The 22,932-nt window shown below is 36.0% G+C and overlaps 1 protein-coding gene across 1 annotated transcript; it reads right to left on the reverse strand.

Moving 5' to 3' along the window:
• Positions 1–2,546: 2,546 nt before the first annotated feature.
• Positions 2,547–4,674, reverse strand: LOC115953235 (calmodulin-7). The gene is made up of 2 exons (XM_031070770.1): positions 4,465–4,674; positions 2,547–3,290 (listed from the first exon to the last, which is right to left on the reverse strand). Exons 1-2 carry the CDS (start codon positions 4,538–4,540, stop codon positions 2,917–2,919), a joined length of 450 nt encoding a protein of 149 aa, XP_030926630.1. The 5' UTR covers positions 4,541–4,674; the 3' UTR covers positions 2,547–2,916.
• Between the last annotated feature and the right edge of the window lie 18,258 nt (positions 4,675–22,932).

Below are 22,932 nucleotides of genomic sequence, written 5' to 3' on the forward strand. Positions count from 1 at the left end.
AGTGTCGTGTAGCAACGGGCTTTTAAGAAGTGTCGTGTAACAACGGGCTTTTAGAGGTGTTGTATCGTAATGAGCTTTAGAGGGGGTTTTGTTGGGATTTTTTGTGGAGAAAGCATAATTTTGTGACCTGATTTTGGTAGCAATATGGTGAGTATTTTTGTGAAAACCCAAATTGGATAATATGTGGGATATAATGAGTAATATTTGTGAGAGGGTCCAAGGCAATTTATGGGGCTTATATAAGGAATGTTTATGGGAGCCCAATAACATAGAAAATATTTGGGTAATATATATGGGGAATATTTATGTGGGCTCAAAATAATTTATGGGCTTGTGTGGGTATTTTTTAGGAAATGGGCTAATGAAATTAGGGCCCGAAAATTCGTACCTCAACAACCACTTCAAAAGCTACTTTATCAATTATACCATACAATTTTACAACACACTCAACATCCCAATTTTTAATTTCCTATACAACACATTAAAATAATATATCTACGCAATAAAATATATTTGTCTCTCTCTAATTTGTCTCTTCCTTCCCCCCTCTCTCTCTCTCTCTCTCTCAACCACTCATCACCTCCATCACCTCCATCACCATCGTGAAGACCCAAAAACTCCCAGCATAGAAACTCAAACAAACCCCAAATAAACCCTCAACCCAACCATCAACAACACAACCACCTCTCAAACCCAAATCAACCCAACCATCAACAACATAACCACCCACTGATCCACCCAAAACTTTCCAATCACCACCCATTGATCCACCATTAACAACACAACCATAGCCCCGATCTGCCACATTTACCACATTGAACCCATGAGCTCCACCAACACATGAGACCCATGGAGTCTTGATTCAAAGGGAGAGAGAGGGACAGAAAATGAGCTCCACCAACCCATGAGACCCAAGCTGCACAACCACCTACCCACACCGCTGCACCACCAGACCCACGCCACTGCACCTACTAACCACGCCACTGCCCACCAAAATCACACCTATTGAAATCAATCCACACTACAACATGACCCATAACCTCCACACAACCCCATGTAGCCACCAGCTGACCCACGCCATCCAAACCCACCACCTAACCCACAACTCACAACCTGCCACCACCATCATCAATAACACAACCACCGCCCCACCATTGCTGCACCACCCAAATCAACCCAGCAAATCACAACAAACCCAAACCCAAACAAAACCCAAAACTCAAACCTCACCATAACAACCACCACATCATGTCGGCGCCACCTACCGACCCAAAACCCACTCCCACACAAATCATAACCCACCTAACCCACACGACCCACCACTAACCCACCGTGATCTCCATCACTAACCCACTGTGAAGCCACACAATCTTCACCCACAAACACGACAAAAACCCAAAATTGAGAAGCTCGATTTGTTGTTAGGTAGCTTGATTTTGTTGAAGCTCGAAGGAAGCAGATTTGCCGCTAGGAAGCTCAAAGAAAGCGGATTTTGTTGAAATTTTTGAGGACTTGGATCAAGGAATGGTGAGTGACTCTAGCCTAGCTTTGTGATGGGGTCCGACCTTGATGGCTTTGAAGAAATGAGAGAGTAGAACAAGAGAGAGGAGATGAGAGACTGAAAAGAGAGAGAGAGAAAAAAAAAAGAAGATACTTGGAATAAAATATAATTTATGTTTACAATGGTGCTACAGGACCATCATAAATTTATGATGGTATTGTAGCACAATTGTAAAATTTTTTGGAATTGGAAGACCGGGTAATGGGTTGTTTTAGTGCCTTAATGCTAAAATATACTAACATACGGCATATGGAAGATAGGGTTCTAATACTCTTAGTATCTACTCGCCTATTGAAATACATTGAATACAGAGTGTAGGTGTGGAATTTTCTTTATCACACAATGTGAGGGCATTAATTTATTATAATAATAAGTAAGAAAAAAAAATTATATATATATTTTAGTTTTTTTTAAGAATCCTGAAACACCTTAAAACGGTACGCTGAAATACATCAGTACCAAAATATTTCATTCCGCTAGACAATCTGAAATGAAATTAATAACATTGATTGACACTAAACATGATTTATGCTCTTTTCTTCAAGAACCATCTCCATATTTCATTGGAATATCCCCCCAATTGTAAGCCCAAATATTTCATACGCGATGCAATCAAGAATATAAATCAACCGAGGCTAGAATATCTATTGAAGCCCAAGGCTTTGTCTCGATTCACACTTTTAATTGCTAGGAAGAATTCTTCTTTCTCAAACTGTCTTTCCAACTCCATCACTAATTTTTCAGAGTCGTACATAATTCTCTTTAGACTCCTTTGTGTTCATTTTTCATGCACATGAGATAAAAAAAAAATTTCAATAAAATTTTATGATGTCCCTGAATGCAAATCTCTTTATGATCAGGCAACACAAATCCATGGTCCTACCTCCTAAGCCAGGATTATTTGGTTCCCCTGCAATCTTAAAGTGCATTAGAATGGTATGGTTAACAACATCACATCACAAAACAGATATATTCTTATGCAGACTTGCCTTCGAACACAGTAAAGAGCATTAAGAAATAGGTTGCCAATAAAATGAGTCATCCAATCAACATAGAACATCGAATTCTCCCAGGTAGTTCATGTTCACAAGAGACCAGGAAAAATAAAAATAAAATAAAACTGCCAAGACACTTTGTCACAAGACACACTAAGGATGAACATAGAGGATTCTAATTCTTCGACCAACACCACCAGCAGAACATACTACTACTTCTTGTAAAGGCTTGATTTGAAAACCCATCAACTGAAAATTAAGAGAAGGAAACTAAGTCCCATAATAGTCAACCCTGTTCTCCCCTTTTTTTTTTTAATAAAGATATTTTTCATTAAGGTTTTAGTAACGAAGGCAGATTCATCACTTGGCCATCATCACCTTGACAAACTCCTCGTAATTTATCTGGCCATCACCATCAACATCAGCCTCCCGGATCATCTCATCAACTTCTTCATCGGTGAGCTTCTCCCCAAGGTTGGTCATCACATGGCGCAACTCAGCAGCAGAGATGAACCCATTTTGATCCTTGTCAAAAACTCGGAAGGCTTCTTTAAGTTCCTCCTCTGAGTCAGTGTCCTTCATCTTCCTAGCCATGAGGTTTAGAAACTCAGGGAAATCAATAGTTCCATTACCATCAGCATCAACTTCATTGATCATGTCCTGGAGCTCTGCCTCAGTTGGGTTCTGGCCCAATGACCTCATCACAGTCCCAAGCTCCTTAGTAGTGATGCAACCTGCATTTCAAATTATTAAAATCAGCCCTTAATTCCCATCTATTCCGGTTAGAGGAACAAACACTAAGTCTACATAGGTTAAAACTTGCCAATTAACTACACACAGACTACATCCAAAACATTACAATCATTTTCAATCTCTATCAAAACCCAAATTTAACAAGCAAACAAAGCAGAAGTGGAAAAACATATTTAAAAATCCGTGGACTTGAAGAAACATATTCTTTATCTCAAGGAACAACCACAATTTTGGCCCATCTCGTTGCTAACGCTAATGTAATGATCACTGAAAACATGTTTGCTACCCAGACTAATTACACAAAATTGCACAAAATCAAATAATTTGCCTGACAGATACACCAAAACAATGAAAGATGATGAATGAAGTTCAAGAGTTGTGACTTGTGAGTGTGTGCTCATGTTGGAAATGAAAACATTAGCAATCACACTAAATAAAAATTAAATTCCAGTTGCTTCAGAATCTCTATGCACTGCTAATTTATCTATCAATTAAAAAATACACCAACAATTTCAATACATAGGAACAAACTTATGATCTACAATGGCAGATCTTATGCTCCTATAGTAACATGGTCTTCAAAACATTGAGTCATGCAAAACAAATGCACAAATTACATTAGAGTGTCCAGACAAATAATCATATAACAGTTAAAATAATTTTTATTAAAAAATTATATATATCTCACAATTTCTCGATGAGAATCTAAAAAAATAAAAAAAAAATCAAATAAATTTAAAAAAAAAAAAATCAAATCAGCTAACAATATCACCACAATTGAACACACATATACTTTTCCAAGGTTAAGGTTGTTTCCTTTATAAAATAAACACACAATTGAGCACTCTGGTGATAGAAATGATTCAAGATTTTTTGGTAATTTTTTATGGCAATTTCCAAAAAATAAACAAATCTGAGATTCAGTCAATCTCTTACTTCCCAGCAAGCAAGGGAACGGTGAAACAACAAATACGGTCCAAATCAGATAAAAAGGGGAAATAATAATTAAATTGTCTAGTAACCCAGAAATGATCATCTAAATCAACGACGCAGCTATTATTGAAAAAAACATGGAAGGCGGAAAAAAACGTTGATCTATCAAAGAACTAGATCTGATAATTAATAATAATCAGAGAGAGAGAGAGAGAATCGGACCGTCGCCATCCTTGTCGAACAAGCTGAAAGCCTCCTTGAACTCAGAGATCTGGTCGTCGGTGAGTTGGTCTGCCATTTTCAATTCTTTCCTTTCAAAAAAAAAAAAAAAAAATTTATTTGGCTTTCTTCTTTTTGTTTCTCTTTGTTTTCTGATTTTCTTTTCTACGAGAGAAGAAGAGATATGATATGAGGTGTGTTGTGTACTGTGTATTTTCAATTTAGTTTAGGACAAAAAAGACGCGGTTTGAACGCGGAGTATGTGAGACAGAGCTTAAGTTGACTGCCACGTCACCCTATTCTTAGGCGCCCTTATCGAATCTTTCTTTATTTTTAGCTTCTTCTTTTTTCTTTTTTTCTTTTTTTTTACTATAGACCATTTTAATTCCTCCAAGCAAAATACAATCCTAACCATTTTTTCTTTTTAATCCCAACTTTAAACATCAAATCAATCATTTTAAATTTGTAAACTAATTGTTTATTTTATTTAATACAGTATATAACTTCTCTTGATGACTTCAAAAGAGAAATAAGAATAAATAATTCTTTCTTTATTAATGTCTAAGAGATTTTTTTTTCCCCCTCACAAATTGAGTAGTGATGGGGGTAGACTTGAGATTTACGCTTAGGGGACCTTTTTCATCTATTTTTATTCTTCTTCAACATATTTATTAGTTAAAGAAAAACTTAGGTATTCTCCCAAATCATCAAGGAGGAATTTGGATGATGACTTCATAAATGCGATCCTAAGAGTTAAAGTATTCCATGGGCTTGGCCTCCTTACATCTCTCCTCTTATTTTTTTCAATATATTCATCAAAAAAGCAATGCTAACTTGTATAGAAATTAATCTATGTTGTAAAAACTTTATACAAGTTTGCGTATATATTAAGTAAGATAAGTGTTTTATAAAAATAAAAAATAAAAAGAGTAAGATAAATGTAGTACTAGTAGTAATGCTTATGGAAACAGTCTAGATAGCAATAAGTTTATACAATAAAGCTACAAATACAACAAATGACCACAATATTTTCATAATAAACCTAATCACACATTCAAGTTCACCACAATTAAGACCAAAAAAAAAGAAAAGCATCTAGGTCACTCGTGTGTGCGAGTCTTCTTAGATCTCCTAAACCTAAGCTGCCACTTTAAGGAAGTCAAAAGAGAGGATCCCAAACCCATATCTCCCACTATTCCAGTCCCATCTATTAGACCCACACACATTTTGACAAGTTAATCATTTTCTTGCCCATTTTGCATTGAAAGAAATAGCATGAGTGTTAACATAGAACAAATTAAGAAAGATCTAAAAATAAAAAATTAATTATTATAAAAAAATTATAATTAAAAAAAGCAACAACAACAACAATAATAGAGGCCCAAAATTTGCATGACTTGTATTCATGTTTGAGTTATAATGTTCAATCATAAGGTCAAGATCAAGTGTCCAAATCCAACTCAAAAGAAGGTGTATTTTGTAATCTCGATTGCCCTTCGATTGTGCCTTGATCAATCAAATCTGACCTCTCAACACACTCTTGAACGAGGCTCACTTAATCAAGATACATGAATCTTGATTCTAAGAAGTTTTAAATAAGACAAAAATTGACTTGGAAGACATGTCCTACATGCATATCTATTTAAAAGGTTCGTTATAATTCACTCATTAAGAGATTTTTGTGAGGATTGTCGTGTACCAAGTTTAAGAAACATTGAACCTCTATTTTCACCATAACTCGTGAATGCAAAAAGTAAATCTCAAGACAATGTTACTAATTAGTGAGGCCGAAGACATGCTCTACTAGTGTGTTTGATGTGGGGGTCGAAATCTTCAATGTGGTTTTTTGAGTCACGAATGCAATTCATGAAAGTATTTCAAGATGAAAGAGTCCAAGTGATTTAGAGTTGATCGCGGAGTCACATTAATAAGTTTTCTACTGGTAGAGTTTAGAATCATGAATATCATTTAGATTGTAAAACTTCAATTATATTATTGATTTTCTTCTTGGGGTTTGGGAACTGTTATAATGTTTTTCCTTAGGATGTGTCCAGTTTTAACCAATATTAATAGCTAATTTGGATGGAGGGGGAGAGAAGAGAGTAGAATAGAGTAGAGCTGGCCAGAAATTGGTTGCAATTTTCAGCCAACTCCACTCTACTCTACTCTCCCTCCATTTAAACTAGCCATAATTGGACTACATAATTGGCTAATTTGTTAAATTGATTAATTATGCTATAAAATCAACCAAGGGGTCTAAAGTTACTTTTCAAACTGTTATCAGAGTTACTATGTGTAAGATTAAATTTCTTGGGTGTGATCCTTAAGTCTCATTGTAAACTTCTTATTGTCTTAAATATCATAAAATTGCTAAAAAAATTCGAAGAAAAATTAAGTAAGGTCGAATTTTTAAAAGATGAATTGATTTTAAAATTAAATAAAGGCAATAAGTTGAATGAAAATTGTAAAAATCAATGTGCCTTTTCAAGTGGATAACATTAACGCTTCGATTGTTTTGATATAAAATATTTTCAAATATGAAATATTTTACATATAAAAATTTTACTGTAAAATATTTTCAAGTGTTTGGAATGACAAAACACATGAAGATGCAAGCCACCACCAACCACCCCAAATGAGTAAAAACCACCAACAGCCACCTCAAAATGAGCATAAACCATTAAACCACCACCAACCACCCCAAAAACTAGATCTGGAAGAGAGGAAAAAGACAAACACCACCTAAAAATCTGACCATTTGTTGATGGCCATTTTGAAAGTCCAAGTGGAAAGGAGAAGCCCAACAATGCGAACAGAAAAGAGTTGGTAAATGGATAGAGAACCCATTAAGCCCAAACAGCAGGAATAATGGATCATAGGCCCATGAGATAAACAAATGGACCTTGAGGAGGCAAATGAGCTTTAAGGAGGCCCAAAAAAAAAAAAAAAAAACAAACAAACAAACAAACCATGGGCAATATATGATGTGGAAAAGTAATAATGGGTCACGGTAGGCCCAAAGTAATGAAAGCAAAGAAAGTACGGGGTTGATGGCAATTCCATGAGCCCCAAGGATGAGGGATAATGTAATTGGGCTGGGGAGGCCCAAAGAATTCAGTAAAAGCCCATGGGAATGCAAAGTTAAAAAAAGAACCAAGTAAGCCCAAGGAAAGCAAATGGGTTAGGGACGCCCAAGAGAAAACAAATGGGACACAGGAGCCCGCTAGTGATGTAATAAAAGAATCAATGGTCATACTGGATCATTGGGAGAAGAATAAATGGCAGATCCAAAGAGGCCCAGCAGGATTGAGGTAAACAATTTCGCAGCAAGAATGATAAAGTTGTATGGCAGAAGATAATAGTAGGAAAAAGGGTGGGCTGAAGAAAGGCAAAGCTCACCGTCAAGCAAGGCCCAGGCCCTAAGTGGGACAAGACATAAAATAAAGGAGAACCAGAAAATAGTCAAAAAACGGATGGCAAACTTTGCAAGCCAACCACGATGAACACATGAGCAGCAGACAGATTTTGGACATACATGGAAGAGAAGCACGCGCAAGACCCAGACATCACCAGCCTATACCCAGCCAATACAGGACACAGTAAGGTCATGGGTCAGAGGTAAGAGGGCATGGTTTGGCAATGGGGAGAAGGAAAAAACCTATTCTGAGATTCCTGCTCGAGGTCTTTTTGGGGAAGTGTCTTGTTGAGATGACATATCACCCAAAAGAAGCAAAACTGAGTTGGAACCACTAGGTGCATGCCATGAGGGATAAGGAGAAAGAAGGCACTCACACCATAGCAGGGAAGGGTGCCACGGCAGACAAACAAACAAAATAGTTTTCTTTTATCTGGTGATGGGGAATGGTACACAAACAAACCAGTGGTGGTCGGCAAGTACACCCAGACCAGACAAAGGTGGCTAAGGGCTAAAATAGTAAAACCCGATCACGGCAGGTACTATAAAAAGAGACCCTTGTCGTGTACAGGACACCAAGATCACGGTATAGAAACTTGAAAAGCCGAGGAATAGAAAACAAGTATTGAGAAAAAGAGAAAAAAGAAAAAAAATATAAGAAAGGTGAATATTAGAAGAGAATGAAAGAAAAAGATAGAGAGTATAAGTGGCAGGCATGCACCAATATGTTGATTCTCTCTCTCCCTCTCAAAGTCCTGCTCTCTGCCAGGAACAAAGAATTCTCTTGTGCACCAACCATTCAGGTCCATTTCCCTCAAAGTGATTAATTTCCACAGCAAGATTTCCCTGGGAGATTATTCACGTTAAGAGGAGACATTCTTCCCTCTCTGGTTTTGGTCCCGCAGATCAGATCTGATCTGATTTCTTTCTTCTTTTGAATAACCCATATACTACCCACTTATTCTCCTTACTTTCTTTATAAAAGTAATTGTTGTTAAACTATGATTATCTTTTATTGATTAGGGATTATCTATTCACTTTAATTAAGAAGTCAAAGTACTTTCTTTTGTCTTATTATTATCATATCTGTCTGCCACGACTCATCTAAAATAGCTCTATCTGCCGTAAGCGCGCTCTTGGCGAACGAGGCATAATTTGCGTACAAGTCAGACCAAAGTGAGTTGCAGCTAGACCAGTCTTAACTCCCTTACTCAAAATATTTGGGCCCAGTATCGTAGGCGGCAACCTAACCCGATATAACCAAAAAGGCCCATTACACCATTAACCCACAAATTTGAGCACAAACCACCAACAACCAACAACATATGAGCATTAAACCACAAATCCTACCAAACCACCCAAAAGAAAGCCAAAAAAACTCACAAACCCATATTGAAAACCCAAAAACCCACCAAGCCAAAAACTCAAATCGGAGGAGCTTGGCCACCATCCACCATAGAGACAACCTACAAAAACAAAACGGAACTGCGATCTACCATCAACATCAACCCAGGTCTCCATTTCAGACAAATCAAAACCCACGAAATAAAACCAATTTTAGATCTCCACCATAGCACCTTCCTTTGATCGCCGCTATCCAGGTTATGCTGGAAAGTTTCCAAGACCACCACCGGCATCACAACTCCCCACCAAGAAGCCCTCCTCATGACTTTCTTATTCTGTGCGAGATGGGTAAGAGAAAAGGGAGAGAGAGCCGATGATGGGCAATGCCGGTGGAAGCTGGGGCTAGCCAATGGTGCCTCAAACCTTGGAGTCAGTGATTGATGGGAGAGTTTGAGCGTAAAGCGACTATGGGAGTGAAAAGAGTGATAAGTATCAGGGTGTGAGGGAGTGAGCAAATGTAAAATGTTTTACCAAAATTTTAAGTGTAAAATATTTTACATAAATTTGCTTAGGTTGATTTGGTTCACTAAAAATATTTTACTTTTGACCAAATATTTTACTACAAAATAAGCACTTTAAAACCGGAGCATAAATGGAAAACAATGGTGAAAGATGACAAATAAAAGTTCTCAAGACTGTAACTCTGATATCATGTAAGGGTTTTACTAATATGTGCCCTTAAGACATACATTAGAAAACTATTTTATGAAATTTTTTATAGAAAAATGAAAAAATTACCAACTTTTTTACAAGTTTTTCAATTCTTCATAAAATGTTTTTAAAAATGGATAACTAATGTATACTTTTAGGACACACATTAACCGGACTCATCATTTAAATATAAATGTAATTATTGAAATTCACGATTTCACGTATTAACTATGCTAGAGGGCCTTTATATAGCATAACGACTTAGGTAAAATAGTACAAAATTACTTTTTTTTTTTTTTTTTTTTTTTTTTTTTGAGAACGACATTGTTATAGTTACACTAGAACAACAGAACATTGAACCTAATTTTTAAACAATACAACGGGCTTAGACATACATTCTAACACCCTTAAATATTGCTGAATTGGATGAACTGCTTTTTTGGCTTTTGGCAAAATAATCATATTCTCGCCACGTTTTGGCGTCTTACCACTCATGCAAAACAAAATGAGGATAAATGGAACTGTTGTGAAATTGGGTCTAGGGAAACTAATAATGCATATAAATTGTCTCCCTCATTATTGATTTCAGTTTTTTTTTTTTTAAAGGAAATTAAATTTGTGTGAGAAGATTTGTTGCTTGGGAAGTTGGGATATTAGACATTTAAAAGGGAAGGGAATGAGAGACATATAGCATGCAAACTTGGTTAGTGGTCAACTTCAAAGGAATGCCATGGTTCATGAAGGAACAATGTGGACCGAAGAACAGATCAAGAGAAAGCATTATCAAGGATGTTAAAGCTCGGCTGGTATTTCAAAAAAAGTTCTAGAAGTGAACTTTAAATGCTACCATTTGTTGTGGTTTGATCTTAGGCAGCCCTGTGGTGCAGTGCTAAGTGCTGTCATTTTAATGCTGCAATGGTGTGCTGCTTTTGTTTTGCTTTGATTTATTGTGCTGCTAGTTCCTTTGTAACTTTTAGTTTTAGGTGCCCCTGTTTAGGTTCCTTCCCTGCTCTGTTTTGGGATTTATTCATGTATGTGTTCTCTGTTTTGTTTTTTCATGAAACATAAGCTAAAGAATTTTTTTTTTTTTTAAATAATAATAATAATAGTAAAAAATTGTGTCCTAGCCCATACCTTATCTTTATGAGAAAAGAATTTGCAACGATTAGTTTTTGAAAGCTTTTGAAAAATCAATTAGAGAAAGGAATAGCTTTTGGAAAGCAACGGTCAGATTTTGTACGTTACTTTCAGTGCAATGGTTGAAGAATTCTCTGCGCATTATGATGTTTCACCGACTTTGGCGACCATGTATGATGTGCCAAAATTCGTGCCTAACTCAAGCCATTATGATTTTATTTCCCATCATTAATAAGTGGTCCCTGCCCCTCGGAACCAAAATAGAAAGAAAAATTAAGGATATTTTAGACCACTGAAAAAACGGATTAAATTAAACCCGACTCACTTAAATGGACAGTCAGGTTGACCCATGGTTCAAGTGGGTCGACCTATCTTCTAGGGGGAAAAAAAAATCTATTTTTCCTCATTGATGATGTGTTGAAATCATCAGTGAATTGTTAGTTCCAAATTGCTCCAATAGGTGCCTTTGGAATAAGAATAAATGGACCAAACAGAAGACATATCAGCCAAAAACCCTCCGAAAATCAAGTTAGTGAATGAGAAATCTCTAAAAACTCTATAGTGAGAGAACTAGAGATTTCCTGCGTATCTGAGAAAAGAGGAGGTCTTGTGCTTATATAATGGTGAGTAGTGAACCGAGAACCCTTAAGAGCGGGGATTTTTCCTTGTAGGGAAGATCTGATATTAGAGTTTCCGAGATTTTAGGGTGCCTTTCCATACGAGAGAGATATGAGTGAGTAGTAGGGTTTTTGTGCGTGATACGCAAGACATTTCCATATATAAATATTCGTGAGGATCAAGTAAAGCCACGCTGGACTCATCGGCTTCTTTATTTACCCTGTCGCCCTTTCATTCACCCCATCGGCCTTTCATCCCAAAGGTTTTAGTGTGATTTCATCGCTTTTCATGTCATCGTTTTGGATCCTCTGTCTGCTTTTGTGGGATTGACAGGCCCGTAGGTGTCGTCGGTTTCCTTTGCATGGTGTGTCTAGGATTATTGAACCTTAGTCAAAAATACCCCTATCACTCATCTAGATACTATTGGGGATTTTACCAAATTAAGGAGTAATTGTGAAAGAACAAATGAACACATCAAGCAAATAGAAATTAGTAATTGACTTGAAAGCACAATTGAATGTTATCGTTAGACAATATTTGTCCCCATACGCAACTTGCTAAAGGATTTCAATAAACTTGTCCCCAAGATACAACCAAGTTTATTGGGTTTTACAAATAGTAATTTTGGAGAATACCCATAGGATTTCTTGTGTTTCTTGTTAACTTATTATTTTGGGGAGATTAACCTCTATTTATACCCATAGGGTTATAACCCTTCAAAAGGTACGTATGGGGAGTTAAAATGTTTCATAAAACCATTCACAATCCATGTATATACCTATATATACAACAGATACGACTTTGTTTATTTTACAGATTCATACTCACAAATCTCTCTTTCACTTGCTTGCTTTCCTCTTTTTATTCTTATCAATTTTTGTTTTCTCTCAACGGGAACCAAGTTGAATTGTGTGGCCAAATTTTTCTCAATTTGCATCAGTTAAAAAAAGTGATATTATTTAAAAACCTATACAATGTTGTCTATTATATTATGAATTATTAGTAAAATATTTAGACATAATGGGAATTGCATGTTAGTCTTTGACATAGTTTGAACATATAGTTAAAGTGTTCTTTTTTTAGAGATATGAATTGTGAGGTGGAAAAGTGAAATGACAAGGGAGCAATATCATTTAAGTATTAAGTTTAAAAAAAAAATTGTATGTCTTTAAATAGCTCACTTTATCTCTCTTAATCGTACTAATTGCCAATGAAATCCTATTATGGAAAAACTCACTACTATCCAAACACTATCTATCTCTTCGCTTAAGTGAAGAGATTAAAAAAATGGGCTATATGAGTAACCTAGAAATGATTATTACGATATGTTAAGCTTTAAAGTGTGGCTGATTCCATGACAAAGTTTGTATTTAAATATTTGAAATTGGCTGTACTTGGTTATTGTAAAAATTTTATCAAGGGCTACATTTAAGTAGGGATGTCTATGAGTCGGTTCGGTTTGGGTTTGTGCTCAACCCATAACCGACCTGATCTAATCGGGTGGCAGAGTGGCAGACTCGCTGCTGATTGTGAAAAATCATGGGTCGAGTCGAATCAAGCTCGGGTGCACAGCGGTCGAATCCAATTTTGACCGAAAGACAAAGATCAAAGACCACAAATTTCAAAAATTTGAAAAAACAAATCTACACTGAAGAACAGATCTACAAACCCAAACACAAAAAACCCATAAATCCAAAGAACACAAATAGAAACTGGACTTGTATGAGACTGAACAAAGAAATAAAAAGAAAATTACTGAAAACACAACCTTGACTCGCAGATCGGAGATGGTGAATAGCAGAGATTGCAGATCGACGATGGTGAATGGAAGAGAATCGTAGATCGGTGATGATGGAGGTTGAGATATCAACGCAGATTGGCGATGATGGAGGTTGAGAGATCAACGTAGATCGACGATGATGGAGGTTGAAAGCTTGGCGATGTTGAGATATTAGTGTGGATTGGCACATATCGGAGATGTTGAGAGATTGAGAGAGTGAGAGAGAGCCTTAAGACGGAGAAAGAATGAGAGAAATGAGAACCCTGAGCACTACAAATTATATATTGTTGACACCCCATTTTGCAACCCGTATTTAACCTTACATGGAAGGTAAAAGGGTAATTTCACCTTGGGCATATGCATCTTGATTCTGATCATTAGATCCTTAATCTCATTTCACCAAAATGATCTTGATATTGTAATGATCAAATTGACTGGTCATAAACCCTAATCGGACCATCAGATTGAAAGTTATCATCAAATTAAGTTCTAATGGTCGAGATGCATTATCACAAATTGAGTCCGACTATATGTGATTATGAACAATTGATTTCAATTGGTTATAAGTATAATCAATTTGAGAACGATGATTTTTCATAATTTGATTGGTTAGGACTACATTTTATGGTAGGGTTGCACACACCTAATTAACTAGATAGTTAAACATTAATTATTCAATGAGTAATTTGTGCAATTATCTTTTAATTAGGATAAATTTGGAGAGTGAGAGATTGAGAGAGTGAGAGAGAGCCTTAAGACGGAGAAAGAATGAGAGAACTGAGAACCCTGAGCACTACAAATTATATATTGTTGACACCCCATTTTGCAACCCGTATTTAACCTTACATGGAAGGTAAAAGGGTAATTTCACCTTGGGCATATGCATCTTGATTCTGATCATTAGATCCTTAATCTCATTTCACTAAAATGATCTTGATATTGTAATGATCAAATTGACTGGTCATAAGCCCTAATCGGACCATCAGATTGAAAGTTATCATCAAATTAAGTTCTAATGGTCGAGATGCATTATCACAAATTGGGTCCGACTATATGTGATTATGAACAATTGATTTCAATTGGTTATAAGTATAATCAATTTGAGAATGATGATTTGTCATAATTTGATTGGTTAGGACTACATTTTATGGTAGGGTTGCACACACCTAATTAACTAGATAGTTAAACATTAATTATTCAATGAATAATTTGTGCAATTATCTTTTAATTAGGATAAATTTGGAACCAATTGAGTCTAAAATGGGAGTGATTGGAGCCATTTAGTGTTAATTAGGAGCTAATTTGGGACCTATTAATGTTAATTGTGCTGAAACCATTTTGTAACAAATGACCTCTGCTCACCATTTCATCGATATCTCTCAGAATATTTTGAATCAATGAATGAGGTTAATTTTCCCAGAAACTAGACATCCGGGGCTTTAATTTGAGCATAAGAATGAGACAATTCCGATCAGAATTGAGTCAGATATGATTTTTCAAAATTGGCTCTACAGGCTATTACAGCAGCTACGGGAAAACCGAACTTTGCTTACTCCTCACTCTCATCAATCTTCACATTTAATGCATTAGATTTCCCCAATGGCTAAAATGAGGTCTAGGTTTATGATTCTTTGTCAACCCTCATTAAATGGTCTTCTATTCATATTTCCTCCACCACTACTATATAAACCCCCCTTCTCCTTCATTTTAAAGTACACAAAAAAAAACCTCTCTTTTCCCTTCTCTTGAGTTCTAGTGAAGTTAAGTAGTCTTGTCATATCTTGGTCTTCCTGAAACTCAAGGTATTGAGTGAGACTCACTCTTCCTCTCCTAACTCTTCTTTTCTCCACCCTTAAGACCTCTACCAAGAGTCTCATCCTCCACCATATGGATCTTGCATGAAAGTATAATCTATTTCCCTAACTTGTTTTTTATGTTTCCATGATGAGAATTTAAGATTAAAGCATGATAATAATTATTTAAATTCCCTTTAATATGTTTAAATGTTCTTAAATGTTCTTATGTGTTCTAGAAGACCATAGTCTAGAAGACCAGTTTTACCAGGTAAGGTGGGTGCCTAACACCTTCCCACCTTGTAACATAGTCTCCGAGTTTCCCACCTTCTAGACTATGGTAGCCAACATTCATATCACATCATCCAATATTTCAATCAATTTACATGTTGAATTTAATGTGTATGCATGTGATAAACCTTAATTCAATTTATTAAGCATTGCATTTGGATTGAAAAATAAATTCTAATGAATGCATGTGGATGGTGATATCCTAGATTCAAGGATTTGAAAGAATTATGAAATGAACATGTTTTTCATATTTTTGATATGGATTTAAGATTAAAACTAGTGTTATGCATAAACATGTGATGAACAACCAATAACATGTGAAGAACACATAAGAACATTTAAAAACATTCAAACATATTCAAGAGAATTTAAATAATTGCTATAATGCTTTAATCTTAAATTCTCATCATGGAAACATAAAAAACAAGTTAGGGAAAGAGATTATACCTTCATGCAAGATCTATATGATGGAGGAGGAGACTCTTAGTAGAGGTTCTAAGGGGGGAGAAAAAGAAGAGCTAAGATAGGAAGAGTGAGTCTCACTCAATACCTTGAGTCTCAGAAAAACCAAAATATGACAAGACTATTCAACTTCACTAGAACTCAAGAGAGGGGAAGAGAGAGGGTTTTTTTGGGTGCTTTGAAATGAAGGAGAGGGATGATTTATATAGTAGTGGTGGAGGAAATATGAATAGAATGTCATTTAATGAGGGTTGACAAAGAATCTTGAACCTAGACCTCATTTTAGCCATTGGGGAAATCTAGTGCATTAAAAATGGAGATTGATGAGAGTGAGGAGCAAGTAAAGTTCGGTTTTTCCTGTAGCTGCTGTAACAACCTATAAAGCCAACTTCGAAAAATCACATCTGACTCAATTCTAATCGAAATTGTCTCATTCTTGTGCTCAAATTAAAGCCCCAGATGTCTAGTTTTTGGGAAAATTAACCTCATTCACAGATTTAAAATATTCTGAGAGATATCGATGAAATGGTGAGCAGAGGTCATTTGTTAGAAAATGGTTTCAGCACAATTAACATTAATATGTCCCAAATTAGCTCTCAATTAACATTAAATTGCTCCAATCACTCCCATTTTAGACTTAATTGGATCCAAATTTATCCTAATTAAAAGATAATTGCACAAATTACTCATTAAATAATTAATGTTTAACTATCTAGTTAATTAGGTGTGTGCAACCCTACCATAAAATGTAGTCCTAACCAATCAAATTATGACACATCATCGTTTTCAAATTGATTGTACTTATAACCAATTGAAATCAATTGTTCATAATCACATATAGTCGGACTCAATTTGTGATAATGTATCTCGGCCATTAGAACTTAATTTGATGATAACTTTCAATCTGATGGTCCGATTTGGGCTTATGACCAGCCGATTTGATCGTTACAATATCAAGATCATTTTGGTGAAATGAGATTAAGGATCTAATGATCAAAATCAAGATGCATATGCCCAAGGTGAAATTACCCTTTTACCCTCCATGTAAGGTCAAATACAAGTTGCAAAATGGGGTGTCAACATATATCACGGTTGGGTCGAGTGGATCAGGTTTTGGAAGGAAGACTCACCACTCGGCCCACCGGAATCGGTTTGGGATGGCAGGAACCTGCCGCCAACCACCAAGTAGTCGGGTCGAACGGCGGACAATTCGGGTTTGGTCGGTTTGGCTGGGTGGGTCAAGTCTTCGGTTTTGTTAGACAGGCCTACATTTAAGATTTCCAAGATATCACTTAAGTGAAACTGGGTGAAACATTAAAGAACTGAAAGTCCACTTGTTACTCGCTTAAGCAAAATCGTGTAAAACAGAATTCTAATTTTGTAAGGAGAAGGATTTGTTCTAGCTTTATAACCAACCAATATTTACTCACTCATTGCATAATTTTCAAGCATTAAAAAAAAGTTGTCATCCTAGAGTAATATAGAGAAAACCTCTTCCTTGCACAAAACTGCAAAATGCTGAGATACAACTAACTCATCTTGATCCTAAAGAGAGTGATTGTGAGGTTATTTTCAAACCATAGAAATTCTTTTAAGTGAATTCACAACAACAAATCTTCAAGGAGATCCTTAAAAGTGCAAAAGATTCTGGTTTTTTTGCAGGCGTGTTAGTCATAAAGGAAGTTAACTTGAGAAGATTTTAAAGATTCTTTGGCTACTAGCATCGTTTACAAATGTGCAATGATCTGTTTGAATACCGTTTATTGCTAAAAATTGAAAATACTGTAGCAAAATAATTTTACAATGTGTAAATAGTATCATGGGACCCAGGTTAGAAGTTATGTTTGCTGAAAAAAATACTTGTAGGTCCCGTAAACAATACACAGGACCCACTCAAGGAAATGCAGACGCGGATAGCAACGCAAACCCATTGCTATCCAAACCCACATAGATAGTCTGACTATGCATAGATTTTGTAAGTAGATCATTTGTAACTACTATTCCTATTGTAATTGAATCCTAATCGAAGTGATATTTCTTTTGAAGAGGTTTTTCAAAAGTTTTCCACTAGATTATGCATAAAGCTGTCTGCTGGGAAATGAACTTCAGTTGCCAACGGGCTGTAGCCCAAATAGTACTTTCACTCTCTTAAAATCAGGATTGTGGGTGAGAAATCCTGTGTTTAATCTTGCATGTGCAGAATAAAGATTACTAGCGAAAACAAAGAAGCTGGAAAGTTCTTACCTAGTGAAAAAAATAAATTTTACAGTAGTGAAACTAGAAGGGCTTAACAAAAAGAAAAGTGAAATATTCATCGAAAAAAAAAAACTGAAAACCCAATTCATTATAGAAGAAAAGATGAGTTGTAAGGTACACATATGATTTAGCTCTACTTTCTAATACTAATATCAATTATATATGCTAGCTGAACCACTACAATGTTGCTTTCTCCTAATCCTCATTGAGGTAAAGCTCTCTGATAACTGATAAGGGCTAATAATCCCCGTCACATTTTCTGATCAGACACTGGATGATTTAGACAACTAAACGACAGCTGAAGTTTGTGATGTGCAGGAGTAGGACTCATCGATCATATTTCACACTCAAAATTAACTTAGTACATTAACTTGTATTCTATTCTATTCTATGTCGTTCATTTTCACTTTTTTGCTTCTGCTGCTGCTTCTGGCGTTGGCTCCTCTGGAACTCCACCATCAATGCAACTCCTACACCTCCTTTCTACCCATCCTTCTATATCGTTCTCCCCATGCCTTCCACCGCACAGTCGGGCAATGATTCCTGCTATGACACCTACAATAGTGATCACTGCTAAAACTACCACCAGTGTCTCGATTGATCGATGTGTGTAGCGATTTGACTCCACCATCGTTAAAGTTGGTGGTGCCTCAGTTAGTGGTGGCTGCTCATCACGTAACCTTGCCTCTAGAGTCCCCAACACCAAGGACACAACCATGACCATGAACATAAACTAGTTGTGTCGGACTCTTTTAAATGTATCCTCTATATTTTGTAATTGACTTTTTATATAAAGAGAGACAAAAGAGATGATGTAGAGAAAGATGTGCAGACGTGACAAGGAGTAACTAAAAGAGTATATATATGGGCAGGAGTGAAAGAAAGTGAAGACTGGAGAGGGTAATAGAAAGAGATTGAGCTCGATTGAAAACTTGAGAAGGTAGGTAGATGGAAATAAATAAATAAAAGGCACACAAAGCTATGGAATCAAGAAAATGAGAAGATGAGATGAGAGTGAAACTATTCTCTAAATTGAAACTATAGAGAGGCACGGAAGGTAAAGAGGTTGAAAAATGAAATGAGAGAGTGAAGATACTGTTTAGGAGTTTGGAACAACATATGCTATCCGGTACATAATAATAATAATGTGGAAACCGAAAGACACGCGAAATGTTTGTTTAAAGGTAGAAGATGGAGATGAAATAGGATTCCAGTATTCTTTGGCCGTGGACGGTGGAAGTGGAACTCTAATTTCTTTTTGGCACTTTGGATCTTCTTTGGGTGATTATATAAGGTCCGTTTGGATTGAGCTTATTGTTGCTGAAACTGAAAACTGAAAACTGAAAGTACTGTAGCAAAATAATTTTTAAATGTGTGAATAGTATCGTGGGACCTATTTTTAATATTTTTAATGCGTAAACAGTAGATGAACAGTATGTAAACAGTGAACCCATGTGAGATTACTGTTTACGGACAAAAAAAAAAAAAAAAAAAAAAAAAAAAAAAAAAAAAAAAAAAAAAAAAGGCAAAACGTGGAATGAAAACGCAGCAATAATCACTCTCCAAACGCTCACTATTTCCCTTCCACCTTTTCTTACTTTTTAATCTACTTTGGCTTTTCTATTTCAACCTTGTCAGTGCGTGACCTGACCGTTGAATTGCTCTTTGACGCCAAAAGTGAATATTTTGTGATCCCTTTTCCCAATATGTCCTCAGTGAAATCACATGTCAATGTTCATTTTGTGACCCCGAAAATTATGTTTATTTTTCCTTCGGTGACTTTTCCTAGTCTGTCATATGCTCTTATTTGCTGTTACCTTGTCGTATGAGACGTGCAACTCAGAACTTTTAACTCTCTCTGTGTCACGCACACAAACACACACAGTGACCAGTCAGCTAATTTGTCAACTAGTAGAAATATGGATAGCCAGATAGGTATGATGCACCTGAAGCTGAAGGGTCAATCAACTAATAAGATGACCTTTTTCGGGTTAGGGTAATTCATCATAGAACAACCGCTGTCCAAGCAGCCTGCCCTGCACACCATGTGCGGAATACAGACTCATGAGTAGATAAAGATAAAGAAAGTATTATAGTTGCTTATATTTTTATGTATCTTTGAAATGTCACTTTTAAGACAAAATACTTCCAAGCGACGATATCGAACCTCCAATAATTTTATATAGACAGACATGCATAAAGACATACATGTGTCCTCTTTGGATTTCAGGATCGACTTCACGATTTGACGACACATGTTTTTGGATGTATATACTTTATGGATATGGGGAACTTATTATGGTAAATTCGTGTATAAATGTTTGTCACCAATAATTAAAATTTTATAGTGTGATTACTCATTTATCTCTATTTGATTTTAAAATTTATTACCAAAGGTCTCAAAGATTCCTAACCTAAGTAAAGGTTAAAATCATGTTTCAAACTAGAAACATGAGTCTGGAAGTTCAGTTAAATATAGGAAATGTGTTTTTTCCTTTAAAAAAAAGCATAGGAAATGTGTTAGGCAATCCCCCACAATGTCTATCTTATGATGATACATTATTTTGACCTATTCCTAAGCTTTGTTTTACTAATTGACAAATTAATCGGGCTATCAGTATTTAGGTTTTGGTATGCAATGTCTCATTGTGCCATGATATGTGACATAATTTTACTAGAGTAATATATATATATATATATATATATATATATTAGGCTTTGAAGAGAAATTTAGGGGTTGGAAGATATACTTGAATATCAAGAGATCCTTACGGCCTACCTAAGGGTTTTCTCATTTCTTCCAGTAAGAGCATTCACATCAATTTATCTAAATTTTTCTATCTGTTTTAGCATAAGAGCTTGCTTTTCTTTTTCTTTTCTTTTTCTTTTTTACTTACCCACTTTTACAAAACATCCACATCAAATTATTTATTCTACACTCCATTCTATTTAAATAATCATTATTTATTTATTTATTTATTATTATTTTACCTTTATTTTCTCCAATTTCCTCTCATCTCTAGTTATCTTCTCTCAAATGTGTATCTCATCTCTAACTCTTTGTTCTCTCATCTCTTAACTCCCTCATCTCAAACATCTCTCTTCTCTCAACTTAATTTCATCACCATCATCATCCTTAGGGCTATCCAGGGGTCGAGCTGGGTCGAGCTTGTGCCTAACCCAGACTCGACCCAACAGTATTGGGTGGGGGGAATTTTAACCCACAACCAACTCGAATGGAGTTTCGGATTGGCTAGATCAAGTTTTATCAATTTTAGGTGTGTATTGGTCGGTTTCAAGTTTGCAAATCTTTCTAGATTTTGGCCAAAATCTCGCTAGATCTCGTCAAATCTGGCCGGATCTAACGAGATATGGCCGATAATCCTTCGGATCTAGCGAGATCTGGTCGAGATCTTGTTAGATCTGGCTAAGATCTCCTCAGATAGGAGGAGTTAGAATTCGAGCTTACCAGATTTTTTACTATAATTTGCGATTTCTGATGAGGAGAGAATAAGTCTTCAGTAGGTCGAGTTCATCACTTTCTCAGACAACTAAACCGCCACTCAAACCGACAATATCAGGTCCTGGCATCAACAACCCATGACTGATCGAATTATCGCTTGGATCGAGCGATTATTGGGTGGAGAGCATCAAGTTCAAGTGGGCCTTCGGGTCTGGGCGAGTGGTGGACAACCCTAGTTGTCCTCCCTTTCTCTCAATTTGACCCACCATCAAACCCACCACTATCCTCTTCTTGATCTGACCCAACCAAGACCCAACTTCTTTCTTTCAATTTGATCAGCAACAACTCTAAGGAATCACGGGTACATCATGCCACAACAACAACTCTCTCTCTATGTTTATCGTTTGATCTCACACGACTCAAACATGGGTTTTTTGGGTTGTGATGGAATAGGTCAAGATGAAGTAGGGTTAAGGTGAAATGAGTTTTCTACATTGAGGATAAATGCTACTATCATTTTTTGTGAATTTAGTTTGAATTTCTATTGATTTTGGGTTGATTTTTGTTGTTGATTTTGCTTTAATTTTTTGTTGATTTTGAGTCAATTTTGTATTCAAATCATTCTTGGTTTGTGGTGAAGAGAATAAGCAACTAAGAATCATTGGAATTGAGATGAGTGAGATGGGAGAGCTGAGGCAGAATGCACGAAGAGGGAGAAGAGAAGGAGAGGAGTTTAGTTGTGTAGAGAGAGAGAGAGAGAGAGAGACGAACCAAAATAAAAAATAATAATAAAATAATACGATAGAAAGCTACAATAATTGTGTGAATATACACAGTTGCTTGGATATTTACACAACAATGCAATGCACTGTCTAATGCGTGTGAGTTTTAGGCATATTATGTAAATTTTACAACGTTTTGTATTTTGCACTCATGATGTGAGTGCTCTAAGCCTAAATAACCATCCTCAAGATAGCTGATTGGATATACACAAACCAAAAGAGGAAAATTTGAAAGAAGATCTTTTGTGTGCAATAAAACCCATGTGTGCGCTAACAGCTTTCACCTTGGGCGTACACATTGGTCCTACCATCAAAATGGCCCATTTAAAAGGGGTTAGCAGACCCATATAGATATTTACTAACCAGATTCATATAAAGAAGTTCTTGAAAATTATGACTAACCTGCTAGATCCTCGCTA

The sequence above is a fragment of the Quercus lobata genome, chromosome 7 (assembly GCF_001633185.2).
Source record: "Quercus lobata isolate SW786 chromosome 7, ValleyOak3.0 Primary Assembly, whole genome shotgun sequence".
Taxonomy (NCBI): domain Eukaryota; kingdom Viridiplantae; phylum Streptophyta; class Magnoliopsida; order Fagales; family Fagaceae; genus Quercus; species Quercus lobata.